Source organism: Salvelinus fontinalis, chromosome 2 (genome assembly GCF_029448725.1).
Source record: "Salvelinus fontinalis isolate EN_2023a chromosome 2, ASM2944872v1, whole genome shotgun sequence".
NCBI classification, from domain to species: Eukaryota; Metazoa; Chordata; class Actinopteri; order Salmoniformes; family Salmonidae; genus Salvelinus; species Salvelinus fontinalis.
This window is the reverse complement of record NC_074666.1, coordinates 1,536,512-1,563,660: the sequence shown is the minus strand read 5'-3', so window position 1 is coordinate 1,563,660 and position 27,149 is coordinate 1,536,512. Positions and strand designations below refer to the sequence as shown.

Below are 27,149 nucleotides of genomic sequence, written 5' to 3'. Positions count from 1 at the left end.
AGGAGAATGGAGGGTGTTTCAGTTACCATAGAAGGAGAATGGAGGGTGTTTTAGTTACCATAGAAGGAGAATGGAGGGTGTTTTAGTTACCATAGAAGGTGAATGGAGGGTGTTTCAGTTACCATAGAAGGAGAATGGAGGGTGTTGTTACCATAGAAGGAGAATGGAGGGTGTTGTTACCATAGAAGGAGAATGGAGGGTGTTGTTACCATAGAAGGAGAATGGAGGGTGTTTCAGTTACCATAGAAGGAGAATGGAGGGTGTTTTAGTTACCATAGAAGGAGAATGGAGGGTGTTTTAGTTACCATAGAAGGAGAATGGAGGGTGTTTTAGTTACCATAGAAGGAGAATGGAGGGTGTTTTAGTTACCATAGAAGGAGAATGGACGGTGTTTTAGTTACCATAGAAGGAGAATGGAGGGTGTTGTTACCATAGAAGGAGAATGGAGGGTGTTTTAGTTACCATAGAAGGAGAATGGAGGGTGTTGTTACCATAGAAGGAGAATGGAGGGTGTTTTAGTTACCATAGAAGGAGAATGGAGGGTGTTGTTACCATAGAAGGAGAATGGAGGGTGTTGTTACCATAGAAGGTGAATGGAGGGGTTTTAGTTACCATAGAAGGAGAATGGAGGGTGTTTTAGTTACCATAGAAGGAGAATGGAGGGTGTTTTAGTTACCATAGAAGGAGAATGGAGGGTGTTTTAGTTACCATAGAAGGAGAATGGAGGGTGTTTTAGTTACCATAGAAGGAGAATGGACGGTGTTTTAGTTACCATAGAAGGAGAATGGAGGGTGTTGTTACCATAGAAGGAGAATGGAGGGTGTTTTAGTTACCATAGAAGGAGAATGGAGGGTGTTGTTACCATAGAAGGAGAATGGAGGGTGTTTTAGTTACCATAGAAGGAGAATGGAGGGTGTTGTTACCATAGAAGGAGAATGGAGGGTGTTGTTACCATAGAAGGTGAATGGAGGGGTTTTAGTTACCATAGAAGGAGAATGGAGGGTGTTTTAGTTACCATAGAAGGAGAATGGAGGGTGTTTTAGTTACCATAGAAGGAGAATGGAGGGTGTTTTAGTTACCATAGAAGGAGAATGGAGGGTGTTTTAGTTACCATAGAAGGAGAATGGAGGGTGTTGTTACCATAGAAGGAGAATGGAGGGTGTTTTAGTTACCATAGAACGAGAATGGAGGGTGTTGTTACCATAGAAGGAGAATGGAGGGTGTTTTAGTTACCATAGAAGGAGAATGGAGGGTGTTTTAGTTACCATAGAAGGAGAATGGAGGGTGTTGTTACCATAGAAGGAGAATGGAGGGTGTTGTTACCATAGAAGGAGAATGGAGGGTGTTGTTACCATAGAAGGAGAATGGAGGGTGTTTCAGTTACCATAGAAGGAGAATGGAGGGTGTTTTAGTTACCATAGAAGGAGAATGGAGGGTGTTTTAGTTACCATAGAAGGAGAATGGAGGGTGTTTTAGTTACCATAGAAGGAGAATGGAGGGTGTTTTAGTTACCATAGAAGGAGAATGGACGGTGTTTTAGTTACCATAGAAGGAGAATGGAGGGTGTTGTTACCATAGAAGGAGAATGGAGGGTGTTTTAGTTACCATAGAAGGAGAATGGAGGGTGTTGTTACCATAGAAGGAGAATGGAGGGTGTTTTAGTTACCATAGAAGGAGAATGGAGGGTGTTGTTACCATAGAAGGTGAATGGAGGGGTTTTAGTTACCATAGAAGGAGAATGGAGGGTGTTTTAGTTACCATAGAAGGAGAATGGAGGGTGTTTTAGTTACCATATAAGGAGAATGGAGGGTGTTTTAGTTACCATAGAAGGAGAATGGAGGGTGTTTCAGTTACCATAGAAGGAGAATGGAGGGTGTTTCAGTTACCATATAAGGTGAATGGAGGGTGTTTTAGTTACCATAGAAGGAGAATGGAGGGTGTTTTAGTTACCATAGAAGGAGAATGGAGGGTGTTTTAGTTACCATAGAAGGAGAATGGAGGGTGTTTCAGTTACCATAGAAGGAGAATGGAGGGTGTTTTAGTTACCATAGAAGGAGAATGGAGGGTGTTTTAGTTACCATAGAAGGAGAATGGAGGGTGTTTTAGTTACCATAGAAGGAGAATGGAGGGTGTTGTTACCATAGAAGGAGAATGGAGGGTGTAGTTACCATAGAAGGAGAATGGAGGGTGTTGTTACCATAGAAGGAGAATGGAGGGTGTTTTAGTTACCATAGAAGGAGAATGGAGGGTGTTGTTACCATAGAAGGAGAATGGAGGGTGTTGTTACCATAGAAGGTGAATGGAGGGTGTTGTTACCATAGAAGGTGAATGGAGGGTGTTTCAGTTACCATAGAAGGAGAATGGAGGGTGTTTTAGTTACCATAGAAGGAGAATGGAGGGTGTTTTAGTTACCATAGAAGGAGAATGGAGGGTGTTGTTACCATAGAAGGTGAATGGAGGGTGTTGTTACCATAGAAGGAGAATGGAGGGTGTTGTTACCATAGAAGGAGAATGGAGGGTGTTGTTACCATAGAAGGAGAATGGAGGGTGTTGTTACCATAGAAGGTGAATGGAGGGTGTTTTAGTTACCATAGAAGGAGAATGGAGGGTGTTGTTACCATAGAAGGAGAATGGAGGGTGTTGTTACCATAGAAGGAGAATGGAGGGTGTTGTTACCATAGAAGGTGAATGGAGGGTGTTTTAGTTACCATAGAAGGAGAATGGAGGGTGTTGTTACCATAGAAGGAGAATGGAGGGTGTTTTAGTTACCATAGAAGGAGAATGGAGGGTGTTGTTACCATAGAAGGAGAATGGAGGGTGTTTTAGTTACCATAGAAGGAGAATAGAGGGTGTTGTTACCATAGAAGGAGAATGGAGGGTGTTGTTACCATAGAAGGAGAATGGAGGGTGTTTTAGTTACCATAGAAGGAGAATGGAGGGTGTTTTAGTTACCATAGAAGGAGAATGGAGGGTGTTTCAGTTACCATAGAAGGAGAATGGAGGGTGTTTTAGTTACCATAGAAGGAGAATGGAGGGTGTTGTTACCATAGAAGGAGAATGGAGGGTGTTTTAGTTACCATAGAAGGAGAATGGAGGGTGTTTCAGTTACCATAGAAGGAGAATGGAGGGTGTTTTAGTTACCATAGAAGGAGAATGGAGGGTGTTGTTACCATAGAAGGTGAATGGAGGGTGTTGTTACCATAGAAGGAGAATGGAGGGTGTTTTAGTTACCATAGAAGGAGAATGGAGGGTGTTTTAGTTACCATAGAAGGAGAATGGAGGGTGTTTTAGTTACCATAGAAGGAGAATGGAGGGTGTTGTTACCATAGAAGGAGAATGGAGGGTGTTGTTACCATAGAAGGAGAATGGAGGGTGTTGTTACCATAGAAGGAGAATGGAGGGTGTTTTAGTTACCATAGAAGGTGAATGGAGGGTGTTTTAGTTACCATAGAAGGAGAATGGAGGGTGTTTTAGTTACCATAGAAGGAGAATGGAGGGTGTTTCAGTTACCATAGAACGAGAATGGAGGGTGTTGTTACCATAGAAGGAGAATGGAGGGTGTTTTAGTTACCATAGAAGGAGAATGGAGGGTGTTGTTACCATAGAAGGAGAATGGAGGGTGTTGTTACCATAGAAGGAGAATGGAGGGTGTTTCAGTTACCATAGAAGGAGAATGGAGGGTGTTTTAGTTACCATAGAAGGAGAATGGAGGGTGTTGTTACCATAGAAGGTGAATGGAGGGTGTTTTAGTTACCATAGAAGGAGAATGGAGGGTGTTTTAGTTACCATAGAAGGAGAATGGAGGGTGTTGTTACCATAGAAGGAGAATGGAGGGTGTTTTAGTTACCATAGAAGGAGAATGGAGGGTGTTTTAGTTACCATAGAAGGAGAATGGAGGGTGTTGTTACCATAGAAGGTGAATGGAGGGTGTTTTAGTTACCATAGAAGGAGAATGGAGGGTGTTGTTACCATAGAAGGAGAATGGAGGGTGTTGTTACCATAGAAGGTGAATGGAGGGTGTTGTTACCATAGAAGGTGAATGGAGGGTGTTGTTACCATAGAAGGAGAATGGAGGGTGTTTTAGTTACCATAGAAGGAGAATGGAGGGTGTTTTAGTTACCATAGAAGGAGAATGGAGGGTGTTGTTACCATAGAAGGAGAATGGAGGGTGTTTTAGTTACCATAGAAGGAGAATGGAGGGTGTTTTAGTTACCATAGAAGGAGAATGGAGGGTGTTTCAGTTACCATAGAAGGAGAATGGAGGGTGTTTTAGTTACCATAGAAGGTGAATGGAGGGTGTTTTAGTTACCATAGAAGGAGAATGGAGGGTGTTTTAGTTACCATAGAAGGAGAATGGAGGGTGTTGTTACCATAGAAGGAGAATGGAGGGTGTTTTAGTTACCATAGAAGGAGAATGGAGGGTGTTGTTACCATAGAAGGAGAATGGAGGGTGTTGTTACCATAGAAGGTGAATGGAGGGTGTTTCAGTTACCATAGAAGGAGAATGGAGGGGGCAAATCCTACAATCTCCACGTACGGCAAAATTTAGTAAGACCTAATTTAGTAAATTCGCACAGTTAATACATTAGGCCCAACATCTTAACCAAATTGGGAGATTCTGGAGCGGCGGCCGAGACAGCGTTTTTCACCACCATCAACAAAACACCGAATTATGAAATGTATCTTGGAAAGAATGATGTCACATCCCTCCAATAGAGTTCTAGAAACTTGTAGAATTTATGCCAAGGTGCTTTGAAGCTGTCCTGGTGACTCGTGGGCTCCTGTTCTGGTGACTCGTGGGCTCCTGTCCTGGTGACTCGTGGGCTCCTGTTCTGGTGACTCGTGGGCTCCTGTTCTGGTGACTCGTGGGCTCCTGTTCTTGTGACTCGTGGGCTCCTGTCCTGGTGACTCGTGGGCTCCTGTTCTGGTGACTCGTGGGCTCCTGTTCTGGTGACTCGTGGGCTCCTGTCCTGGTGACTCGTGGGCTCCTGTCCTGGTGACTCGTGGGCTCCTGTCCTGGTGACTCGTGGGCTCCTGTTCTGGTGACTCGTGGGCTCCTGTCCTGGTGACTCGTGGGCTCCTGTTCTGGTGACTCGTGGGCTCCTGTTCTTGTGACTCGTGGGCTCCTGTTCTGGTGACTCGTGGGCTCCTGTCCTGGTGACTCGTGGGCTCCTGTCCTGGTGACTCGTGGGCTCCTGTTCTGGTGACTCGTGGGCTCCTGTTCTGGTGACTCGTGGGCTCCTGTTCTGGTGACTCGTGGGCTCCTGTCCTGGTGACTCGTGGGCTCCTGTCCTGGTGACTCGTGGGCTCCTGTTCTGGTGACTCGTGGGCTCCTGTCCTGGTGACTCGTGGGCTCCTGTCCTGGTGACTCGTGGGCTCCTGTCCTGGTGACTCGTGGGCTCCTGTTCTGGTGACTCGTGGGCTCCTGTCCTGGTGACTCGTGGGCTCCTGTTCTGGTGACTCGTGGGCTCCTGTTCTTGTGACTCGTGGGCTCCTGTTCTGGTGACTCGTGGGCTCCTGTTCTGGTGACTCGTGGTCTCCTGTTCTGGTGACTCGTGGGCTCCTGTTCTGGTGACTCGTGGGCTCCTGTCCTGGTGACTCGTGGGCTCCTGTTCTGGTGACTCGTGGGCTCCTGTTCTGGTGACTCGTGGGCTCCTGTTCTGGTGACTCGTGGGCTCCTGTTCTGGTGACTCGTGGGCTCCTGTTCTGGTGACTCGTGGGCTCCTGTTCTGGTGACTCGTGGGCGCCTGTTCTGGTGACTCGTGGGCTCCTGTTCTGGTGACTCGTGGGCTCCCAATGCACTTACGACCTGCAGCTTCACACTATGCATAGACTATTGTTATTTACTGCTACTCTTTAATTATTTGTTATTCTTATCTCTTACTTCTTCTTTTTGTATTTGTATTTTTCTTAAAACTGCATTGTTGGTTTAAAGGGCTTGTAAAGTAAGCATTTCACTGTAAGGTCTACACCTGTTATATTCGGCGCATGTGACAAATAAACTTTGATGATTTGATACGTATTTACGTTGTCCTATTTCACAGTTGTAGCTTTGTCCTAGATCGTTCTATACTTTTCATACCGTCCTAATGGACCTCTTCTCTACATCACACAGCTGATGATGTATGTTTGAAAGCCCCACATCAGAGACAGCTGATTATGGAGACATTATTCAGTTCCACCAGATCACAGGCATGTATTTGGCGACCACATGATGGAGTCATGAAAGGACACTATTAGCTGGCTGATGAAAGGATTCAATTGGATGGGGGGATGGGGGGATGGCGGGGGGAGCAGACAGATGTTTATAGCCGTCCCAGCCTTTAGCCCAGAGACATTAGAAACACATCTGTGTGTGTGTGTGTGTGTGTGTGTGTGTGTGTGTGTGTGTGTGTGTGTGTGTGTGTGTGTGTGTGTGTGTGTGTGTGTGTGTGTGTGTGTGTGTGTGTGTGTGTGTGTGTGTGTCATTATAATACACCTCCCATCTGTCTGAAGCCTCCTGGGTATTAGAGGGAAATATCATCATTACAGTCAGTCAGTCAGACCACTAGGACCCTGGTTTCTCAGATGGGGCTGGCTGAATGAGTCCCAAAGCCCAGTCAGACCACTAGGACCCTGGTCTCTCAGATGGGGCTGGCTGAATGAGTCTCAAAGCCCAGTCAGACCAATAGAACCCTGGTCTCTCAGATGGGGCTGGCTGAATGAGTCTCAAAGCCCAGTCAGACCACTAGGACCCTGGTCTCTCAGATGGGGCTGGCTGAATGAGTCTCAAAGCCCAGTCAGACCAATAGAACCCTGGTCTCTCAGATGGGGCTGGCTGAATGAGTCTCAAAGCCCAGTCAGACCACTAGGACCCTGGTCTCTCAGATGGGGCAGGCTGAAGGAGTCTCAAAGCCCAGTCAGACCAATAGGACCCTGGTTTCTCAGATGGGGCTGGCTGAATGAGTCTCAAAGCCCAGTCAGACCAATAGAACCCTGGTCTCTCAGATGGGGCTGGCTACTAGCTGGAATGAGATGTAATTTATAACTTAATGGAAGCTGATTACTGAGGAGTGAATTATTAATGTTGTATTTGAAATGTCTTTATGCTTTTACTTTGTCTGTTGAAGTGCAGTTAAACTGTGACCAATTAATTAGCAGCTTGTAAAAAATGGTTTCAATACCTGGTGCACAACCACACACAACCCATACACAACCCATACACAACCCATACACAACCAATACACAACGCACACACACAACCCACACACACAACCCACACACACAACCCACACACACAACCCACACACAACTTACACACAATCAAACACAACCCACACACAACTTACACACAATCAAACACAACCCAAACACACAACCCTACATTTTCTACCATCCTCACTAGCTACACTATTATTCCACGGGTTCTGGTCAATTCTAGTAACCTATAGGCAATAGGTTCTGGTCAATTCTAGTAACCTATAGGCAATAGGTTCTGGTCAATTCTAGTAACCTATAGGCAATAGGTTCTGGTCAATTCTAGTAACCTATAGGCAATAGGTTCTGGTCAATTCTAGTAACCTATAGGCAATAGGTTCTGGTCAATTCTAGTAACCTATAGGCAATAGGTTCTGGTCAATTCTAGTAACCTATAGGCAATAGGTTCTGGTCAATTCTAGTAACCTATAGGCAATAGGTTCTGGTCAATTCTAGTAACCTATAGGCAATAGGTTCTGGTCAATTCTAGTAACCTATAGGCAATAGGTTCTGGTCAATTCTAGTAACCTATAGGCAATAGGTTCTGGTCAATTCTAGTAACCTATAGGCAATAGGTTCTGGTCAATTCTAGTAACCTATAGTTAGAGGAGACAGGTGAGGTAGATGATAACTACTTAGCAGTAGTCTATTACAACATAAACCAGTCAGCTGTAACTGAACATGAAACAATGTTTGACATCTTTCCATCTCTCTATTTCCCTTCTCTACAGTGGGAGGAGATAGGTGAGGTGGATGAGAACTATGCTCCGATCCACACGTACCAGGTGTGTAAAGTGATGGAACACAACCAGAACAACTGGCTCCAGACCAACCTCATCCTCAACGAAGGGGCTCAGAGGGTGTTCGTGGAGCTACAGTTCACCCTGAGGGACTGTAACAGCCTTCCGGGTGGCGTGGGTACCTGCAAGGAGACCTTCAACATGTACTACTATGAGTCTAACGATGAGGAGGGGAGGAACCTCAGGGAGAGCCAGTACTCTAAGGTAGACACCATCGCTGCTGACGAGAGCTTTACGGAGTTAGACCTGGGTGACAGAGTGATGAAGCTGAATACAGAGGTTAGGGATCTGGGACCGTTGATGAAGAAGGGGTTCTACCTGGCGTTTCAGGACCTGGGAGCCTGTATAGCGTTGGTCTCTGTCAGGGTGTTCTATAAGAAGTGTCCCTTCATAGTGAGGAACCTAGCTCAGTTCCAGGACACTATTACAGGGTCGGACTCCTCCCAGCTGCTGGAGGTGGCAGGAGAATGTGTTAACAACTCGGTGGCGGAGGACCTACCCAGGATGCACTGCAGCGCAGAGGGGGAGTGGCTAGTGCCCATCGGGAAGTGTGTGTGCCAGGCGGGGTTTGAGGAAGTGAATGACAGTTGTCAAGGTATGTACTGAATCAAATTGTTTATACACACAAGCAGGGACGGAACTTAAAGATCTCAGGCCCTGGCCAGCAAGTATAACATTGAGGTCCAAAATATGTTCCATGCGATGTTTGAAAAGAGGAATTCTCATTCTGCCAGACCAATGACTGAAACACCTCCCATCCGGCCCAACATCACACTAGAGGCTTCATTCCACGTTCTACAGACTGTTGACATCTAGTGGAAGGCGTAGGAAGTGCAAACAGATCCATATATTACAGGGAATTGAATAGGCGATGAGTTGAACATTGACCAGTCTCAGAATTCTCACTTCCTGTTAGGATTTTTTCTTGGGTTTTTGCCTGACATATGAGTTCTGTTATACTCACAGACATCATTCAAACAGTTTTAGAAACTTCAGAGTGTTTTCTATCCAAATCCAATAATAATATGCATATATTAGCATCTGGGACAGAGTATGAGGCAGTTCACTATGAGCACGCAATTCATCCAAAAGTGAAAATGCCTATATCAAAGAAGTTAACACAGTGTCCAAAGAAGGGCTAGAAGTATACAGAATGGTGTCGTCTGCATAGAGGTGGATCAGAGAATCACCCGCAGCAAGAGCGACATCATTGATATATACAGAGAAAAGAGTCGGCCCGAGAGTTTGAACCCTGTGGCACCCCCATAGAGACTGCCAGAGGTCCGGACAACAGGCCCTCCGATTTGACACACTGAACTCTATCTGAGAAGTAGTTGGTGCACCAGGCGAAGCAGTCATTTGAGAAACCAAGGCTGTTGAGTCTGCCGATAAGAATGCGGAGATTGACAGAGTCGAAAGCCTTGGCCAGGTTGATGAAGACGGCTGCACAGTACTGTCTTTTATCGATGGCGGTTATGATATTGTTTAGAACCAGATATCGTTTAGGACCAGATTGCATAGCGGAGAAGGTACGGTGGGATTCGATCAGTGATCGGTGGGATTCGATGGTCAGTGATCTGTTTATTATTTTGGCTCTCGAAGACTTTAGAAAGGCAGGGCAGGATGGATATAGGTCTGTAACAGTTTGGGTCTAGAGTGTCACCCTCTTTGAAGAGGGGGATGACTGCGGCAGCTTTCCAATCTTTAGGTATCTCAGACGATACGAGAGAGAAGTTTAACAGGCTGGTAATAGCAACAATTACAGCGGATCATTTTAGAAAGAGAGGGTCCAGATTGTCTAGCCCAGCTGATATGTAAGGGTCCAGATTTTGCAGCTCTTTCAGAACATCAGCTATCTGAATTTGGGTGAAGGAGAAGCGGGGTGGGGGCATGGGAAAGTTGCTGCGGGGAGTGCAGAGCTGTCGGCCCGGGGTAGTGGTAGCCAGGTGTAAATCATGGCCAGCCGTAGAAAACTGCAAGATGGCGTAGCAGTCAGACGTCTTTGTCCTCTTCTTGTCCCGTATATATATATATTTTTTTCTTTACATATATTTTAAAAATATTTTTCTTAACCTCAACTTTAACATACTCTCCTTCAACCCGCCTCACCCAATGTGGTATGGATCTGCTATTTTCTTTACTTTACAACCGGAACCCTCAACAGAAGCTAGCCAGCTAACTAGCTACTAGCTAATAGTCAGCTAGCCACTGCTAGCGGTTATCAGCTACCGGACAACTCTCACCAGTCTGCACAGTGCAACTCAAACCAGGATGATGTTGTACTGGTCAAGGGCAGTCAAGTCTGGAGTGAACCAAGGGCTGTCTCTGTTCTTAGTTCTACATTTTTTAAATGGGGCATGCTTATTTAAGATGGTGTGGAAAGCACTTTTAAAGGATAACCAGGCATCCTCTACTGACGGGATGAGGTCAATATTCTTCCAGGATACCCGGGCCAAGTCGATTAGAAAGGCCTGTTCGCTGAAGTGTTTTAGGGAGCGTTTGACAGTGATGAGGGGTGGTTGTTTGACCGCAGACCCATTACAGACGCAGGCAATGAGGCAGTGATCGCTGAGATCCTGGTTGAAGACAGCAGAGGTGTATTTAGAGGGCAAGTTGGTCAAGATGATATCTATGAGGGTGCCTGTGTTTACGGATTTGGGGTTGTACCTGGTGGGTTCATTGATCATTTGTGTGAGATTGAGGGCATCTAGCTTATATTGTAAGACGGCCGGGGTGTTAAGCATATCCCAGTTTAGGTCACCTATCAGTATGAACTCTGAAGATAAATGGGGGGCAATCAATTCTCATATGGAGTTCAGGGCACAACTGGTGGCTGAGGGGGGTCTGTAGCAAGCGGCAACGGTGAGAGACTTGTTTTTAGAGAGGTGGATTTTTAAAAGTAGAAATTCAAGTTCTTTGGGTAAAGACCTGGATAGCATGACAGAACTCTGCAGGCTGTCTCTGCAGTAAATTGCAACTCCGCCCCCTTTGGCAGTTCTATCTTGGCGGAAAATGTTGTAGTTGGGGACGGACATTTCAGATTCAGATTCAGGATTCAGACACGGCAAGGAGATCAGGGTTGGCGGAGTGTGCTAAAGCAGTGAATAAAACAAACTTTGGGAGAATGCTTCTGCTGTTAACATGCATGAAACCAAGGCTTTTACGGTTACAGAAGTCAACAAATGAGAGCGCCTAGGGAATAAGTGTGGTACTGGGGTCTACAGGGCCTGGGTTAACCTCTACATCACCAGAAGAACAGAGGAGGAGTAGGATAAGGGTACGGCCAAAGCCTGTAAGAACTGGTCGTCTAGTGCGTTCGGAACAGAAAATCAATGAGGCAGATAAGGAGCAAATAAGGAGCATTTTTCTGGGTGTGGTAGAATAGATTCAATGCATAAGGAGCAGACAATGGTATGGTAAGATGTGAGTACAGTGGAGGTAAACCTAGGCATTGAGTGACGATGAGAGGTTTCATTTCTGGTGGGACCAGTTCAGCCAGATGAGGTCTCCGCATGTGTGGGGGTGGGATAAAAGAGCTATCTAAGGCAAGGTGAGCAGGACTGAGGGCTCTACAGTGAAATAAAACAATTAGGACTAGCCGAGACAGCAGTAGACAAGGCATATTGACATTAGAGAGAGGCATAAAGCAGTCACAGGTGTGACTGCTAACTTTTAAGTTCCTTGCTCAGAACATGAGAACATATGAAAGCTGGTGGTTCCTTTTAACATGAGTCTTCAATATTTCCCGTTGAGAAGTTTTAAGTTGTAGTAATTATAGGAATTATAGGACTATTTCTCTCTATACCATTTGTATTTCATATATCTTTGACTATTGGATGTTCTTATAGGCACTTTAGTATTGCCAGCCTAATCTCGGGAGTTGATAGGCATGAAGTCATAAACAGCGCTGTGCTTCAAGCATTTCGAAGAGCTGCTGGCAAACGCAGGAAAGTGCTGTTTGAATGAATGCTTACGAGCCTGCTGCTGCCTACCACCGCTCAATCAGACTGCTCTATCAAATAACAAATCATAGACTTAATAACAATATAATAAACACACAGAAATACGAGCCGTTGGTCATTAATATGGTCAAATCCGGAAACTATCATTTCTAAAACAAAACGTTAATTCTTTCAGTGAAATACGGAATCTTTACGTAATTTGTTTAACGGGTAGCAACCCTAAGATTAAATATTACTGTTACATCGCACAACCTTCAATGTTATGTCATAATTATGTAAAATTCTGGCAAATTAATTACGGTCTTTGTTAGGAAGAAATGGTCTTCACATAGTTCGCAACGAGCCAAGCGGCCCAAACTGCTGCATATACCCTGACTCTGCTTGCACTGAACGCAAGAGAAGTGACACAATTTCCCTAGTTAATATTGCCTGCTAAAATGAATTTCTTTTAACTAAGTATGCAGGTTTAAAAATATATAATTGTGTATTGATTTTAAGAAAGGAATTGATTTTTATTCAGTACATTGGTGCAACAATAGTGCTTTTTCCACGAATGCGCTTGTTAAATCATCACCGTTCGGCGAAGTAGGCTGTGATTCAATGATAAATTAATAGGCACCGCATTGATTATATGCAACGCAGGACATGCTAGTTAAACTAGTAATATCATCAACCATGTGTAGTTAACTAGTGTGTAAGGGGTGCGTACTAGCGGCAGAGAAGTCAGACGCAGGAGAGCAAAAACTGTGCTTCCAATTACGCAGTTTAATAATAAAAACCACCGGAAAACGGTACAATCGATAAATGGGTACATAACCCGACGCACAACAGACATAACGTGCACAAGCACTTACAATAAACAATACCGGACAAGGACATGGGGGGAACAGAGGGTTAAATACACAACATGTAATTGATGGAATTGAAACCTGGTGTGTGGGAAGACAAGACAAAACAAATGGAAAATGAAAGGTGGATCGGCGATGGCTAGAAGACCGGTGACGTCGACCGCCGAACGCCGCCTGAACAAGGAGAGGGACTGACTTCAGAGGAAGTCGTGACACAGTGATTATGTTAAGATCGATTGCTTTTTATAAGATAAGTTTAATGCTAGCTAGCAACTTACCTTGGCTCCTTGCTGCACTCGCGTAACAGGTGTTCAGCCTGCCATGCAGTCTCCTCATGGATTGCAATGATCGGTGTCCAAAAATGCCGATTACCGATTTGTTATGAAAACTTGAAATAGGCCCTAATTAATCAGCCATGCCGGTTAATTGGTTGACCTCTAGTGCTGTGTTGTGTCTGATGTGGAGCTGTGTTGTGTCTGATATCTGGTGTTGTCTGATGTGGTGATGTGTTGTGTCTGATGTGGTGATTTGTTGTGTCTGATGTGGTGATGTGTTGTGTCTGATGTGGTGATGTGTTGTGTCTGATGTGGTGATGTGTTGTGTCTGATGTGGTGATGTGTTGTGTCTGATGTGGTGATGTGTTGTGTCTGATGTGGTGATGTGTTGTGTCTGATGTGGTGATGTGTTGTGTCTGATGTGGTGATGTGTTGTGTCTGATGTGGTGATGTGTTGTGTCTGATGTGGTGATGTGTTGTGTCTGATGTGGTGATGTGTTGTGTCTGATGTGGTGATGTGTTGTGTCTGATGTGGTGATGTGTTGTGTCTGATGTGGTGATGTGTTGTGTCTGATGTGGTGATGTGTTGTGTCTGATGTGGTGATGTGTTGTGTCTGATGTGGAGCTGTGTTGTGTCTGATATCTGGTGTTGTCTGATGTGGTGATGTGTTGTGTCTGATGTGGTGATGTGTTGTGTCTGATGTGGTGATGTGTTGTGTCTGATGTGGTGATGTGTTGTGTCTGATGTGGTGATGTGTTGTGTCTGATGTGGTGATGTGTTGTGTCTGATGTGGTGATGTGTTGTGTCTGATGTGGAGCTGTGTTGTGTCTGATATCTGGTGTTGTCTGATGTGGTGATGTGTTGTGTCTGATGTGGTGATGTGTTGTGTCTGATGTGGTGATGTGTTGTGTCTGATGTGGTGATGTGTTGTGTCTGATGTGGTGATGTGTTGTGTCTGATGTGGTGATGTGTTGTGTCTGATGTGGTGATGTGTTGTGTCTGATGTGGTGATGTGTTGTGTCTGATATCTGGTGTTGTCTGATGTGGAGCCAAACTGTCTTGTTGTCGCCCCTCTCTCTTTCAGAGCCAACAGCTTTACTCGCGTTTCCATGGTTACCACAAAAGACCTCTCGTCTGTGTCCGTCTCTTTGAGAAAATGTTACATTTGAAAAAGTATCTGTTTGTCCCCGGTTAGCTTGTTAGTTGGGTAGGGGCAGGTGTTAATGTACTAGACTGTATCCTGACCTTTTCGGTCAAACACATTCATAGCAGGCCTATTTAAAAGGCGTTCATAGTATTTAATAATAGGGTAATATTATATATTCATATTATAATATTATTATCAATAATAGTATGTGAACCCTTTGGAAATACCTGGATTTCTGCATAAATTGGTCATAAAATTTGATCTGATCTTCATGTAAGTCACAACAACAAACAAAACACATTGTGCTTAAACTAATAACACACAAATTATTGTATTTTTCTTGTTCATATTGAATACATCATTTAAACATTCACAGTGTAGAGGTTGGGAAAAGTATGTGAACCCCCTAGGCTAATGACTTTTCCAAAAGCTAATTGGAGTCGGGAGTCAGTTTACCTGGAGTCCAATCAAAGAGACGAGATTGGAGATGTTGGTTAGAGCTGCCTTGCCCTATAAAAAACACTCACAACATTTGAGTTTGCTATTCACAAGAAGCATTGCCTGATGTGAACCATGCCTCGAATAAGAGAGATCTCCGAAGACATAAGATTAAGAATTGTTGACTTGCATGAACCTGAAAAGGGTTACAAAAGTATCTCTAAAAGCCTTGATGTTCATCAGTCCACGAAAAGACAAATTGTCTATAAATGGAGAAAGTTCAGCACTGTTGCTACTCTCCCTAGGAGTGGCCGTCCTGCAAAGACGACTGCAAGAGCACAGCGCAGAATGCTCAATGAGGTTAAGAAGAATCCTAGAGTGTCAAGTAAAGACTTACAGAAATCTCTGGAACACGCTAACATCTCTGTTGATGAGTCTACGATACTTAAGACACTAAGCAAGAATGGTGTTCATGGGAGGACACCACGGAAGAAGCCACTGCTGTCCGAAAAAAACATTGCTGCACATCTGAAGTTAGCAAAAGTGCACCTGGATGTTCCACAGCGCTACTGGCAAAATATTCTGTGGACAGATGAAACTACAGTTGAGTTGTTTGGAAGGAACACACAACACTGTGTTGTGAAAAAAGCACAACAACATCAAAACCTCATCCCAAACCTCATCCCAACTGTAAAGTATGGTGGAAGGAGCATCATGGTTTGGGGCTGCTTTGCTGCATCAGGGCCTGGACAGCTTGCTATCATTGATGAAACAATGAATTCCCAAGTTTATCAAGACGTTTTGCAGGATAATGTTAGGCTATCTGTCCGCCAATTGAAGCTCAACAGAAGTTGGGTGATGCAAACAGGACAATGACCAAAAACATAGAAGTAAATCAACAACAGAATGGCTTCAACAGAAGAAAATACACCTTCCGGAGTGGTCCAGTCAGAGTCCTGACCTCAACCCGATTTGAGATGCTGTGGCATAACCTCAAAGAGACCGGTTCACACCAGACATCCCAAGAATATTGCTGAACTGAAACCGTTTTGTAAAGAGGAATATCCGAAAGGAAGGAAGGAAGGAGAGGAAGGAAGGAAAAGAAGGTCCGAAATTCCCCCTGAAGGTTGTGCAGGTCTGATTCCCGACTACAGAAAACGTTTGTTTGAGGTTATTGCTGCCAAAGGAGGGTCAACCAGTTATTAAATCCAAGGGTTCACATACTTTTTCCACCCTGCACTGTGGATGTTTACACGGGGTGTTCAATAAAGACATGAAAACGTGTAATTGTTTGTGCATTATTAGTTTAAGCAGACTGTGTTTGTCTATTGTTGTGACCTAGATGAAGATCAGATCACATTTTATAACCAGTTTATGCAGAAATCCAGGTATTTCCAAAGGGTTCACATATTTTTCCTTGCCACTGTAAATAATGATTATTCATGTATTTAATCTGTAGGGTTTAAGGACTATTATTCCACTTTATTTGATATCAAACTCTCATCATTTTAGGCTCAATGTTCCGAGCGACTGTTCGGATGTAGTGAAATAGACATCCTGAGGGCCGTTCATCATTGTCCTTGGTATCCAGGTCCCTAGACGCCTATTGGATGCCATTGGCTGCTCATCCAGCGTGAGATGATAGAGACAGACCCCCACAATTCACCCCCATTTACCCCCACTGCTACTACTACTACTATTACTGCTGCTGCTGCAACTAATACTGCTACTACTACTACTACTACTACTACTACTACTACTACTGATGCTACTGCTGCTACTAGTACTACTGCTACTACTACTACTACTACTGCTTCTACTACTACTACTACTACTTCTGCTACTATTACTACTTCTGCTACTACTGCTACTACTACTATTACTACTACTACTACTACTGCTACTACTGCTCCTCCTACTACTACTACTACTACTACTACTACTACTACTACTCCTCCTACTACTACTACTGCTACAACTGCTACTACTACTACTACTGCTGATACTACTACTACTAATGCTATTACTACTGCTACTAGTACTACGTACTACTACTGCTGCTACTGTAACTAATACTGTTACTACTTCTGCTGCTACTACTACTGCTACTAATACTGCTGCTGCTACTGCTGATACTGCTACTACTACTACTACTAATGCTATTACTACTACAACTACTATTGCTATTACTACTACTGCTACTACTACTACAGCTACTGCCACTGGTACTACTACTGCTACTACTACTACTACTACTACTACTACTACTACGACTACTACTGCTACTGGTACTACTTCTGCTAATAGTACTACTGCTACTACTGCTGCTACTAGTACTACTACGGCTGCTGCTACTAGTACTACTACTGCTGATGCTACCTGTACTACTACAACTGCTGCTACTGCCAATGCTACTACTACCACTGCTACTGCTATTAATATTACTGCTGCTACTGCAACAAATACTGCAATTACTGCTACTGCTGCTGCTACTACTGCTGCTGCTACTACTACCACTACTAATTATACTGCTAATACTACAACTGCTGCTACTACCAATGCTACTACTACCACTGCTAATGCTATTAATATTACTGCTGCTACTGCAACGAAAACCGCTACTACTTCTAATTCTACTACTGCTACTACTAATAATACTACTACTGCTAATAATACTACTACTGCTGCTACTGCTACTTTTACTGATATTACTTATGCTACTACTACTGGTAATGCTGCTACTACTACTACTACTAATGCTATTACTACTACAACTACTATTGCTATTACTACTACTGCTACTACTACTACAGCTACTGCCACTGGTACTACTAGTGCTGCTACTACTACTACTACTACTACTACTACTACTACGACTACTACTGCCACTGGTACTACTTCTGCTAATAGTACTACTGCTACTACTGCTGCTACTAGTACTACTACGGCTGCTGCTACTAGTACTACTACTGCTGATGCTACCTGTACTACTACAACTGCTGCTACTACCAATGCTACTACTACCACTGCTACTGCTATTAATATTACTGCTGCTACTGCAACAAATACTGCAATTACTGCTACTGCTGCTGCTACTACTGCTGCTGCTACTACTACCACTACTAATTATACTGCTAATACTACAACTGCTGCTACTACCAATGCTACTACTACCACTGCTAATGCTATTAATATTACTGCTGCTACTGCAACGAAAACCGCTACTACTTCTAATTCTACTACTGCTACTACTAATAATACTACTACTGCTAATAATACTACTACTGATGCTACTGCTACTTTTACTGATATTACTTATGCTACTACTACTGGTAATGCTGCTACTACTACTGCAACTACTACTACTGCTGCTGCTTCTACTTCTACTACTACTACTACTACTACTACTACTACTACTTCTTCTGCTTCTGCTTCTGCTACTACTATTACTGCTGCAACTAATACTGCTACAACTAATGCTACTACTGATACTACTACTGCAACTGCTACTACTACTACTACTACTACTACTACTACTACTACTACTATTACTACTACTATTACTACTACTATTACTACTACTATTACTACTACTACTACTACTACTACTAGTATTTGATACACTGCCGATTTTGCAGGTTTTCCTACTTACAAAGCATGTAGAGGTCTGTAATTGTTATCATAGGTACACTTCAACTGTAAGAGACGGAATCTAAAACTAAATTCCAGAAAATCACATTGTATGATCTTTAAGTAATTCATTTGCATTTTATTGCATGACATAAGTATTTGATACATCAGAAAAGCACAACTTAATATTTGGTACAGAAACCTTTGTTTGCAATTACAGAGATCATACGTTTCCTGTAGTTCTTGACCAGGTTTCCAAATGGACAATGACGTCAAGCATACTTCCAAAGTTGTGGCAAAATGGTTTAAGAACAACAAAGTCAAGGTATTGGAGTGGCCATCACAAAGCCCTGACCTCAATCCCATAGAAAATGTGTGGGCAGAACGGAAAAAGCGTGTGCGAGCAAGGAGGCCTACAAACCTGACTCAGTTACACCAGCTCTGTCAGGAGGAATGGGCCAAAATTCACCCAACATTGTAGAAAGCTTGTGGAATGCTACCTGAAACGTTTGACCCAAGTTAAACAATTTAAAGGCAATACTTCCAAATACTAATTGAGTGGATGTAAACTTCTGACCCGCTGGGAATGTGATGAAAGAATTAAAAACTGCAATAAATCATTATCTCTGCTATTATTCTGACATTTCACATTCTTAAAATAAAGTAGTGATCCTAACTGACCTAAAACAGGGCATTTTTACTAGGATTAAATGTCAGGAATTGTGAATAACTGAGTTTAAATGTATTTGGCTAAGGTGTATGTAAACTTCCGACTTCAACTGTATGTGAGAATGCTGTTCATTGACTACAGCTCAGCGTTCAACACCATAGTGCCCACAAAGCTCATCACTAAGCTAAGGATCCTGGGACTAAACACCTCCCTCTAAAACTGGATCCTGGACTTCCTGACAGGCCGTGCTCCAGGTGGTAAGCGTAGGCAACAACACATCTGCCACGCTGATCCTCAACACTGGAGCTCACCAGGGGTGTATGCTTAGTCCCCTCCTGTACTACCTGTTCACCCGCAACTACGTGGCCAAACACGACTCCAACACCATCATTACGTTTGCTGACGACACAACAGTGGTAAGCCCTGTTGTATGTAAGCCCTGTTGGTAATGATGGTAAGCCCTGTTGTATGGCTATAGGGCTATGTGGAGTGAAGCACCACATTCTGCTGCTACTGCTCCACACATTCTGCTGCTACTGCTCCACATATTCTGCTGCTACTGCTCCACATATTCTGCTGATACTGCTCCACATATTCTGCTGCTACTGCTCCACATATTCTGCTGATACTGCTCCACATATTCTGCTGATACTGCTCCACATATTCTGCTGCTACTGCTCCACATATTCTGCTGCTACTGCTCCACATATTCTGCTGATACTGCTCCACATATTCTGCTGATACTGCTCCACATATTCTGTTGCTACTGCTCCCCATATTCTGCTGCTACTGCTCCACACATTCTGCTCCTACTGCTCCACATACTCTGCTGCTACTGCTCCACACATATATATATAGACATATTATTACCTGGTACTCCCTGTATATAGCCATGTTATTACCTGGTACTCCCTGTATACAGCCATGTTATTACCTGGTACTCCCTGTATACAGCCATGTTATTACCTCGTACTCCCTGTATATAGCCATGTTATTACCTGGTACTCCCTGTATATAGCCATGTAATTACCTGGTACTCCCTGTATATAGCCATGTTATTACCTGGTACTCCCTGTATATAGCCATGTTATTACCTGGTACCCCCTGTATATATAGCCATGTTATTACCTGGTACTCCCTGTATATAGCCATGTTATTACCTGGTACTCTCTGTATATAGCCACCTTATTACCTGGTACTCCCAGTATATAGCCGTGTTATTACCTGGCACTTCCTGTATATAGCTGTGTTATTACCTGGTACTCTCTGTATATAGCCATGTTACTGTTATTTATTAATCACTGTGTATTTATTCTTCGCGTCACTATTTTAAAAATATTTATCTTTAACTCTGCATTGTTGGAAAAGCATGAGGATAGGAGCAGCATACTGTGATGAGGCAGGGAGGAGAGGATAGGCGCAGTGTAGTATATATAGTGTACATCCTACTCCCTGTGTAGTGTACATCCTACTCCCTGTGTAGTGTACATTATATTCCCTATGTAGTGTACATCCTACTCCCTGTGTAGTGTACATCCTACTCCCTGTGTAGTGTACATCCTACTCCCTCTGTAGTGTACATCCTATTCCCTGTGTAGTGTACATCCTACTCCTTGTGTAGTGTACATCCTACTCCCTATGTAGTGTACATCCTACTCCCTATGTAGTGTACATCCTACTCCCTGTGTAGTGTACATCCTACTCCCTGTGTAGTGTACATCCTACTCCCTGTGTAGTGTACATCCTACTCCCTGTGTAGTGTACATCCTACTCCCTATGTAGTGTACATCCTACTCCCTGTGTACATCCTACTCCCTGTGTACATCCTACTCCCTCTGTAGTGTACATCCTACTCCCTGTGTAGTGTACATCCTACTCCCTCTGTAGTGTACATCCTATTCCCTGTGTAGTGTACATCCTACTCCCTGTGTACATCCTACTCCCTATGTAGTGTACATCCTACTCCCTATATAGTGTACATCCTACTCCCTGTGTAGTGTACATCCTACTCCCTCTGTAGTGTACATCCTATTCCCTCTGTAGTGTACATCCTACTCCCTCTGTAGTGTACATCCTACTCCCTCTGTAGTGTACATCCTATTCCCTGTGTAGTGTACATCCTACTCCCTGTGTACATCCTACTCCCTATGTAGTGTACATCCTACTCCCTGTGTAGTGTACATCCTACTCCCTGTGTAGTGTACATCCTACTCCCTCTGTAGTGTACATCCTACTCCCTATGTAGTGTACATCCTACTCCCTGTGTAGTGTACATCCTACTCCCTGTATAGTGTACATCCTACTCCCTGTATAGTGTACATCCTACTCCCTGTATAGTGTACATCCTACTCCCTCTGTAGTGTACATCCTAATCCCTGTGTAGTGTACATCCTACTCCCTGTGTACATCCTACTCCCTCTGTAGTGTACATCCTACTCCCTGTGTAGTGTACATCCTACTCCCTGTGTAGTGTACATCCTACTCCCTCTGTAGTGTACATCCTACTCCCTGTATAGTGTACATCCTACTCCCTGTGTACATCCTAATCCCTGTGTAGTGTACATCCTACTCCCTCTGTAGTGTACATCCTACTCCCTATGTAGTGTACATCCTACTCCCTCTGTAGTGTACATCCTACTCCCTGTATAGTGTACATCCTACTCCCTGTGTAGTGTACATCCTACTCCCTCTGTAGTGTACATCCTACTCCCTGTGTAGTGTACATTATATTCCCTGTGTAGTGTACATCCTATTCCCTATGTAGTGTACATCCTATTCCCTATGTAGCGTACATTATATTCCCTATGTAGTGTACATTATATTCCCTATGTAGTACACCTCTTTTGACCAGCTCTGCTAAATTCAGCAAAAAAAGAAAGGTTCTCTCACTGTCAACTGCTTTTATTTTCAGCAAGCTTATTAACATGTGTAAATATTTGTATGAACATAAGATTCAACAACTGAGACATAAACTGAACAAGTTCCACAGACATGTGACAAACAGAAATGGAATAATGTGTCCCTGAACAAAGAGGGGGGGGGGGGGGGGGGTCAAAGTCAAAAAGTAACAGTCAGTATCTGGTGTGGCCACCAGCTGCATTAAGTACTGCAGTGCATCTCCTCCTCATGGACTGCACCAGTTTTGCCAGTTCTTACCCCACTCTTCCACCAAGGCACCTGCAAGTTCTTGGACATTTCTGGGGGGAATGACCTTAGCCCTCAACCTCTGATCCAACCGGTCCCAGACGTGCTCAATGGGATTGAGATCCGGGCTCTTTGCTGGCCATTGCAGAACACTGACATTCCTGTCTTGCAGGAAATCACACACAGAACGAGCAGTATGGCTGGTGGCATTGTCATGTTGGAGGGTTCATGTCAGGATGAGCCTGCAGGAAGGGTACCACATGAGGGAGGAGGATGTCTTCCCTGTAACACACAGCGTTGAGATTGCCTGCAATGACAACAAGCTCAGTCTGATGATGCTGTTACACACCACCCCAGACCATGTCGGACCCTCCCCCTCCAAATCGATCCCGCTCCAGAGTACAGGCCTCGGTGTAACGCTCATTTCTTCGACGATAAACGCGAATCCGACCATCACCCCTGGTGAGACAAAATCGCAACTCGTCAGTCAGAGCACTTTTTGCCAGTCCTGTCTGGTCCAGCGACGGTGGGTTTGTGCCCATAGGTGATGTTGTTGCCGGTGATGTCTGGTGAGGACCTGCCTTACAACAGGCCTACAAGCCCTCAATCCAGCCTCTCTCAGCCTATTGCGGACATTCTGAGCACTGATGGAGGGATTGTGCGTTCCTGGTGTAACTCGTGCAGTTGTTATTGCCATACTGCCATCCTGTACGCAGATGAGCAGGGACCCTGGGCATCTTTCTTTTGGTGTTTTTCAGAGTCAGTAGAAAGGCCTCTTTAGCGTCCTAATTTTTCTTAACTCTGACCTTAACCTCTAGTGTAGGTGAGACGCTAACGTCCCACCAGACCAACATCCGGTGAAACTGCAGAGAGCTAACATTTTAAATACACCATTCGTTGTATTAAACATTCTTGTAAATACATGTATCTTACATAATTTAAAAGATGAACGTCTTATTAATCCAGCCGCTGTGTCAGATTTCAAAAAGGTTTACTGCAAAAGCAAACATGTGATTTTCTGAGGACGGTGCCCCACACACAAAAGTATTACTAGCATTTTCCAACCAAGCATTAGCGTCACAAAAGTCAGAAATAACAATAAAATAAATTGCTCGCATTGAAGATCTTCCTCTGGTGGCAATGCCAAGTGTCCTAACTACACAGTCAATGTTCGTTTTGTTTGATAAAATCCATTTCTATAGCCTAACACGAAACTTTGGACGAAGCGTTCGTGGTAATTACACACACTAAACAAACGTTTATCCAGTCATGGATGGTTTCATTACAATCCTCTGGTTGTTACTAACACAACCATACATGATGGCTCTTTTCCCGGGACGTATTGACCGAAACAAACCGATTTGAAGACACCAATCAATGACCTCATTGCGCACCAATGATAGGACCGGTCTATCGTTGATTGACTGTATTTTGGCCCAATGACCACTGATCATCTTGACATCTAGCTTGGAAGATAGCCAATGAGCTGAGGTAAACGGCAATATGTAATGGTTATACGTTTGAAGACCAGCCTTTGTCGTAAACTCTGGCGTAAAAGAGGTTAATTCGCCATTGCAAATCCTACTTACGCATAGCAGTACATATTCAATTGCATTTTCAACAAGTTTATATATTTAAATTATGGCGAATAAATCAGGAAAAGTTAAAACAAAGTCTAGGTATACAGATTTAGGAAATTGATAGAGAAAGCGCCCCATCTCACAGCTAGCCTTCAGGGAGCTGCTCATCCAGGAGCTTGCTAGCTATAGCACGTCCACTGCAGCACCTTCTGTCCCTTCTGCTCCAACCAGTGGTGTTCACCTGCCCAGATTCATCTCTGCAGGCATGAATGTGCCTCAGGGCAAAAAGGGCACAGTAGGGAGACGTCGTTGTGAGCTTTGTCACAGGAAATTCCCCATCACCTGCACCACCTGTTCAGTAAGCCTCTGCTTTACAGCAGAAAAAGACTGCTATTGGGCCATGGCACCAGCAGCACAATATTGTGTAGAGGACTGAGGGTCTTCACAATATTGCAAATAGAAAATGTGTAAATAGTTACCCGTGTTTGTTTGTTTATTATTATTTATTTATTTTATAATTTTTTTCACATATATATATATATATATATATATTTATTTATTTTTTGAGGGTGTGTTATAATAGCATTTATGTATTTTGTATATCGTTCTTTCCTTCAAAATGTATCACTGTACCAATTCGGCCACTTGGGTACATTTGGGTAAATTTGTGTGGGACACCTGGGTGACTTCATGCTCAATGTCATGTATGTAAAGGCTGTCGTTCTCCTCATCCTCGGACGAGGAGAGGAGAGAAGGATCATCAGACCAAAATGCAGCATTAGGGAAATAAGCCATCTTTTATTTAACACGATGATGGCAACACGAAAACAAACACTTTTACAAACTTACAAAACAAGAAAACGACGTAGACGAAAAAACCTGAACATGAACTTACTTAACTAAAACGTAAAACTCACGGACAGGAACAGACTACATCGAAACGAAACGAACAACCGAACAGTCCCGTATGGTGCAAGACATAACACAGATACGGAAGACAATCACCCACAAACAAACAGTGAGAACACCCTACCTAAATATGACTCTTAATTAGAGAAAAACGCAAACCACCTGCCTCTAATTAAGAGCCATACCAGGCAACCCAAAACCAACATAGAAACAGAAAACATAGACTGCCCACCCAAAACACACGCCCTGACCATAAACACATACAAAAACAACATAAAACAGGTCAGGAACGTTACAGAACCCCCCCCCCTCAAGGTGCGAACGCCGGGCGCACCAGCACAAAGTCCAGGGGAGGGTCTGGGTGGGCAGTTGACCACGGTGGTGGCTCAGGCTCTGGACGCTGTCCCCACACCACCATAGTCACTCCCCGCTTCTGTCTTCCCCTCCCAATGACCACCCTAAAACTAACATCCCCTAAATGAACGGCCAGCACCGGGAGAAGGGGCAGCACCGGGACAAGGGGCAGCACCGGGACAAGGGGTAGCACCGGGACAAGGGGTAGCACCGGGTCAAGGGGCAGCACCGGGACAAGGGGCAGCACCGGGACAAGGGGCAGCACCAGGATAAGGACCAGCACCGGGACAAGGGGCAGCACCGGGACAAGGGGCAGCACCGGGACAAGGGGCAGCACCGGGACAAGGGGCAGCACCGGGACAAGGGGCAGCACCGGGACAAGGGGCAGCACCGGGACAAGGGGCAGCACCGGGACAAGGGGCAGCACCGGGACAAAGGGCAGCACCGGGACAAGGGGCAGGTCCCGGCTGATATACTCATGCAGATCCTGACTGAACGGCTCTCGACGCTCATGGCTGGCTGACGGCTCTCGACGCTCATGGCTGGCTGACGGCTCTCGACGCTCATGGCAGGCTGACGGCTCTCGACGCTCATGGCAGGCTGACGGCTCTCGACGCTCATGGCAGGCTGACAGCTCTCGACGCTCATGGCAGGCTGACGGCTCTCGACGCTCATGGCTCTCTGACGGCTCTGGCTGCTCATGGCTCGCTGGCGGCTCTGGCAGATCCTGTCTGGTTGGCGGCTCTGGCAGATCCTGTCTGGTTGGCGGCTCTGGCAGATCCTGTCTGGTTGGCGGCTCTGGCAGATCCTGTCTGGTTGGCGGCTCTGGCAGATCCTGTCTGGTTGGCGGCTCTGGCAGATCCTGTCTGGTTGGCGGCTCTGGCAGATCCTGTCTGGCGGGCGGCTCTAGCGGCTCCTGTCTGGCGTGCGGCTCTAGCGGCTCCTGTCTGGCAGACGGCTCTGTAGGCTCATGGCAGACGGGCGGCTTAGCAGGCTCATGGCAGACGGGCGGCTTTGCAGGCTCATTGCAGACGGATGGCTCAGACGGCGCTGGGGAGACGGATGGCTCAGATGGCGCTGGGGAGACGGATGGCTCAGATGGCGCTGGGGAGACGGATGGCTCAGATGGCGCTGGGGAGACGAATGGCTCTGGCCGGATACGGCGCACTGTAGACCTGGTGCGTGGTGCCGGAACTGGAGGCACCGGGCTAAGGATAAGCACCTTCCTACTAGTGCGGGGAGCAGGGACAGGGCACACTGTACTCTCAAAGCCCACTCTATAACTGATGCGTGGTACCGGCACTGGTGACACCGGGCTGAGGACAAGCACATCAGGATTAGTAGGGGGAGAAGATACAGTGTGTACAGGGCTCTGGAGACGCACAGGAGGCTTTGTGCGTGGTGCCGGAACTGGAGGCACCGAACTGGATACACGCACTACAGAGAGAGTGCGTGGAGGAGGAACAGGGCTCAGGAGACGCACTGGTAGCCTAGTGCGTAGTGTAGGCACTGTAGGTACTAGGCTGGGGCGGGGAGGTGGCGCCGGAAATACGGACCGTGGAGGCGTACTGGCACTCTTGAGCATTGAGCCTGCCCATCCTTACCTGGTTGAATGCTCCCGGTCGCCCGACCAGTGCGAGGAGGTGGAATAACCCGCAGCGGCCTATGTAGGCGAACCGGGGAAACCATGCGTAAGGCAGGTGCCATGTATGCCGGCCCGAGGAGACGCACTGGAGACCAGACGCGTTGAGCCGGCCTCATGACACCTGGCTCAATACCCAATCTAGCCCTGCCAGTGCGGGGAGGTGGAATAACCCGCACTGGGCTATGCACTCGTACAGGAGACACCGTGCGCTCTACTGCGTAACACGGCGCCTGCCCGTACTCCCGCTCTCCACGGTAAGCCTGGGAAGTGGGCGCAGGTCTCCTACCTGCCCTTGGCCCACTACCTCTTAGCCCCCCCCAAGAAATTTTTGGGTGTTACTTACGGGCTTTTTGGGCTTCCGTGCCAGACGCGTTCCCTCATAACTCCGGTTCCTCTCTCCGGTAGCCTCTACTCTCCTCAGTGCCTCCAGCTCAGCTTTGGGACGGCGATATTCTCCCGGCTGTGCCCATGGACCTCTCCCGTCCAATATTTCGTCCCAAGTCCAGGAGT

The 27,149-nt window shown here is 45.3% G+C and overlaps 1 protein-coding gene across 4 annotated transcripts in view; it reads left to right on the top strand.

Annotated features, from left to right (window-relative positions):
- Positions 1 to 27,149, top strand: part of LOC129869604 (ephrin type-A receptor 5) — a 194,964-nt gene that overhangs the window by 39,911 nt on the left and 127,904 nt on the right. For all 4 annotated transcript variants that reach the window (XM_055944183.1, XM_055944164.1, XM_055944155.1 and 1 more), the window contains exon 3: positions 7,968 to 8,631. In XM_055944183.1, the coding sequence (XP_055800158.1) occupies positions 7,968 to 8,631 (664 nt within the window). The remainder of the gene's footprint in view (positions 1 to 7,967; positions 8,632 to 27,149) is intronic.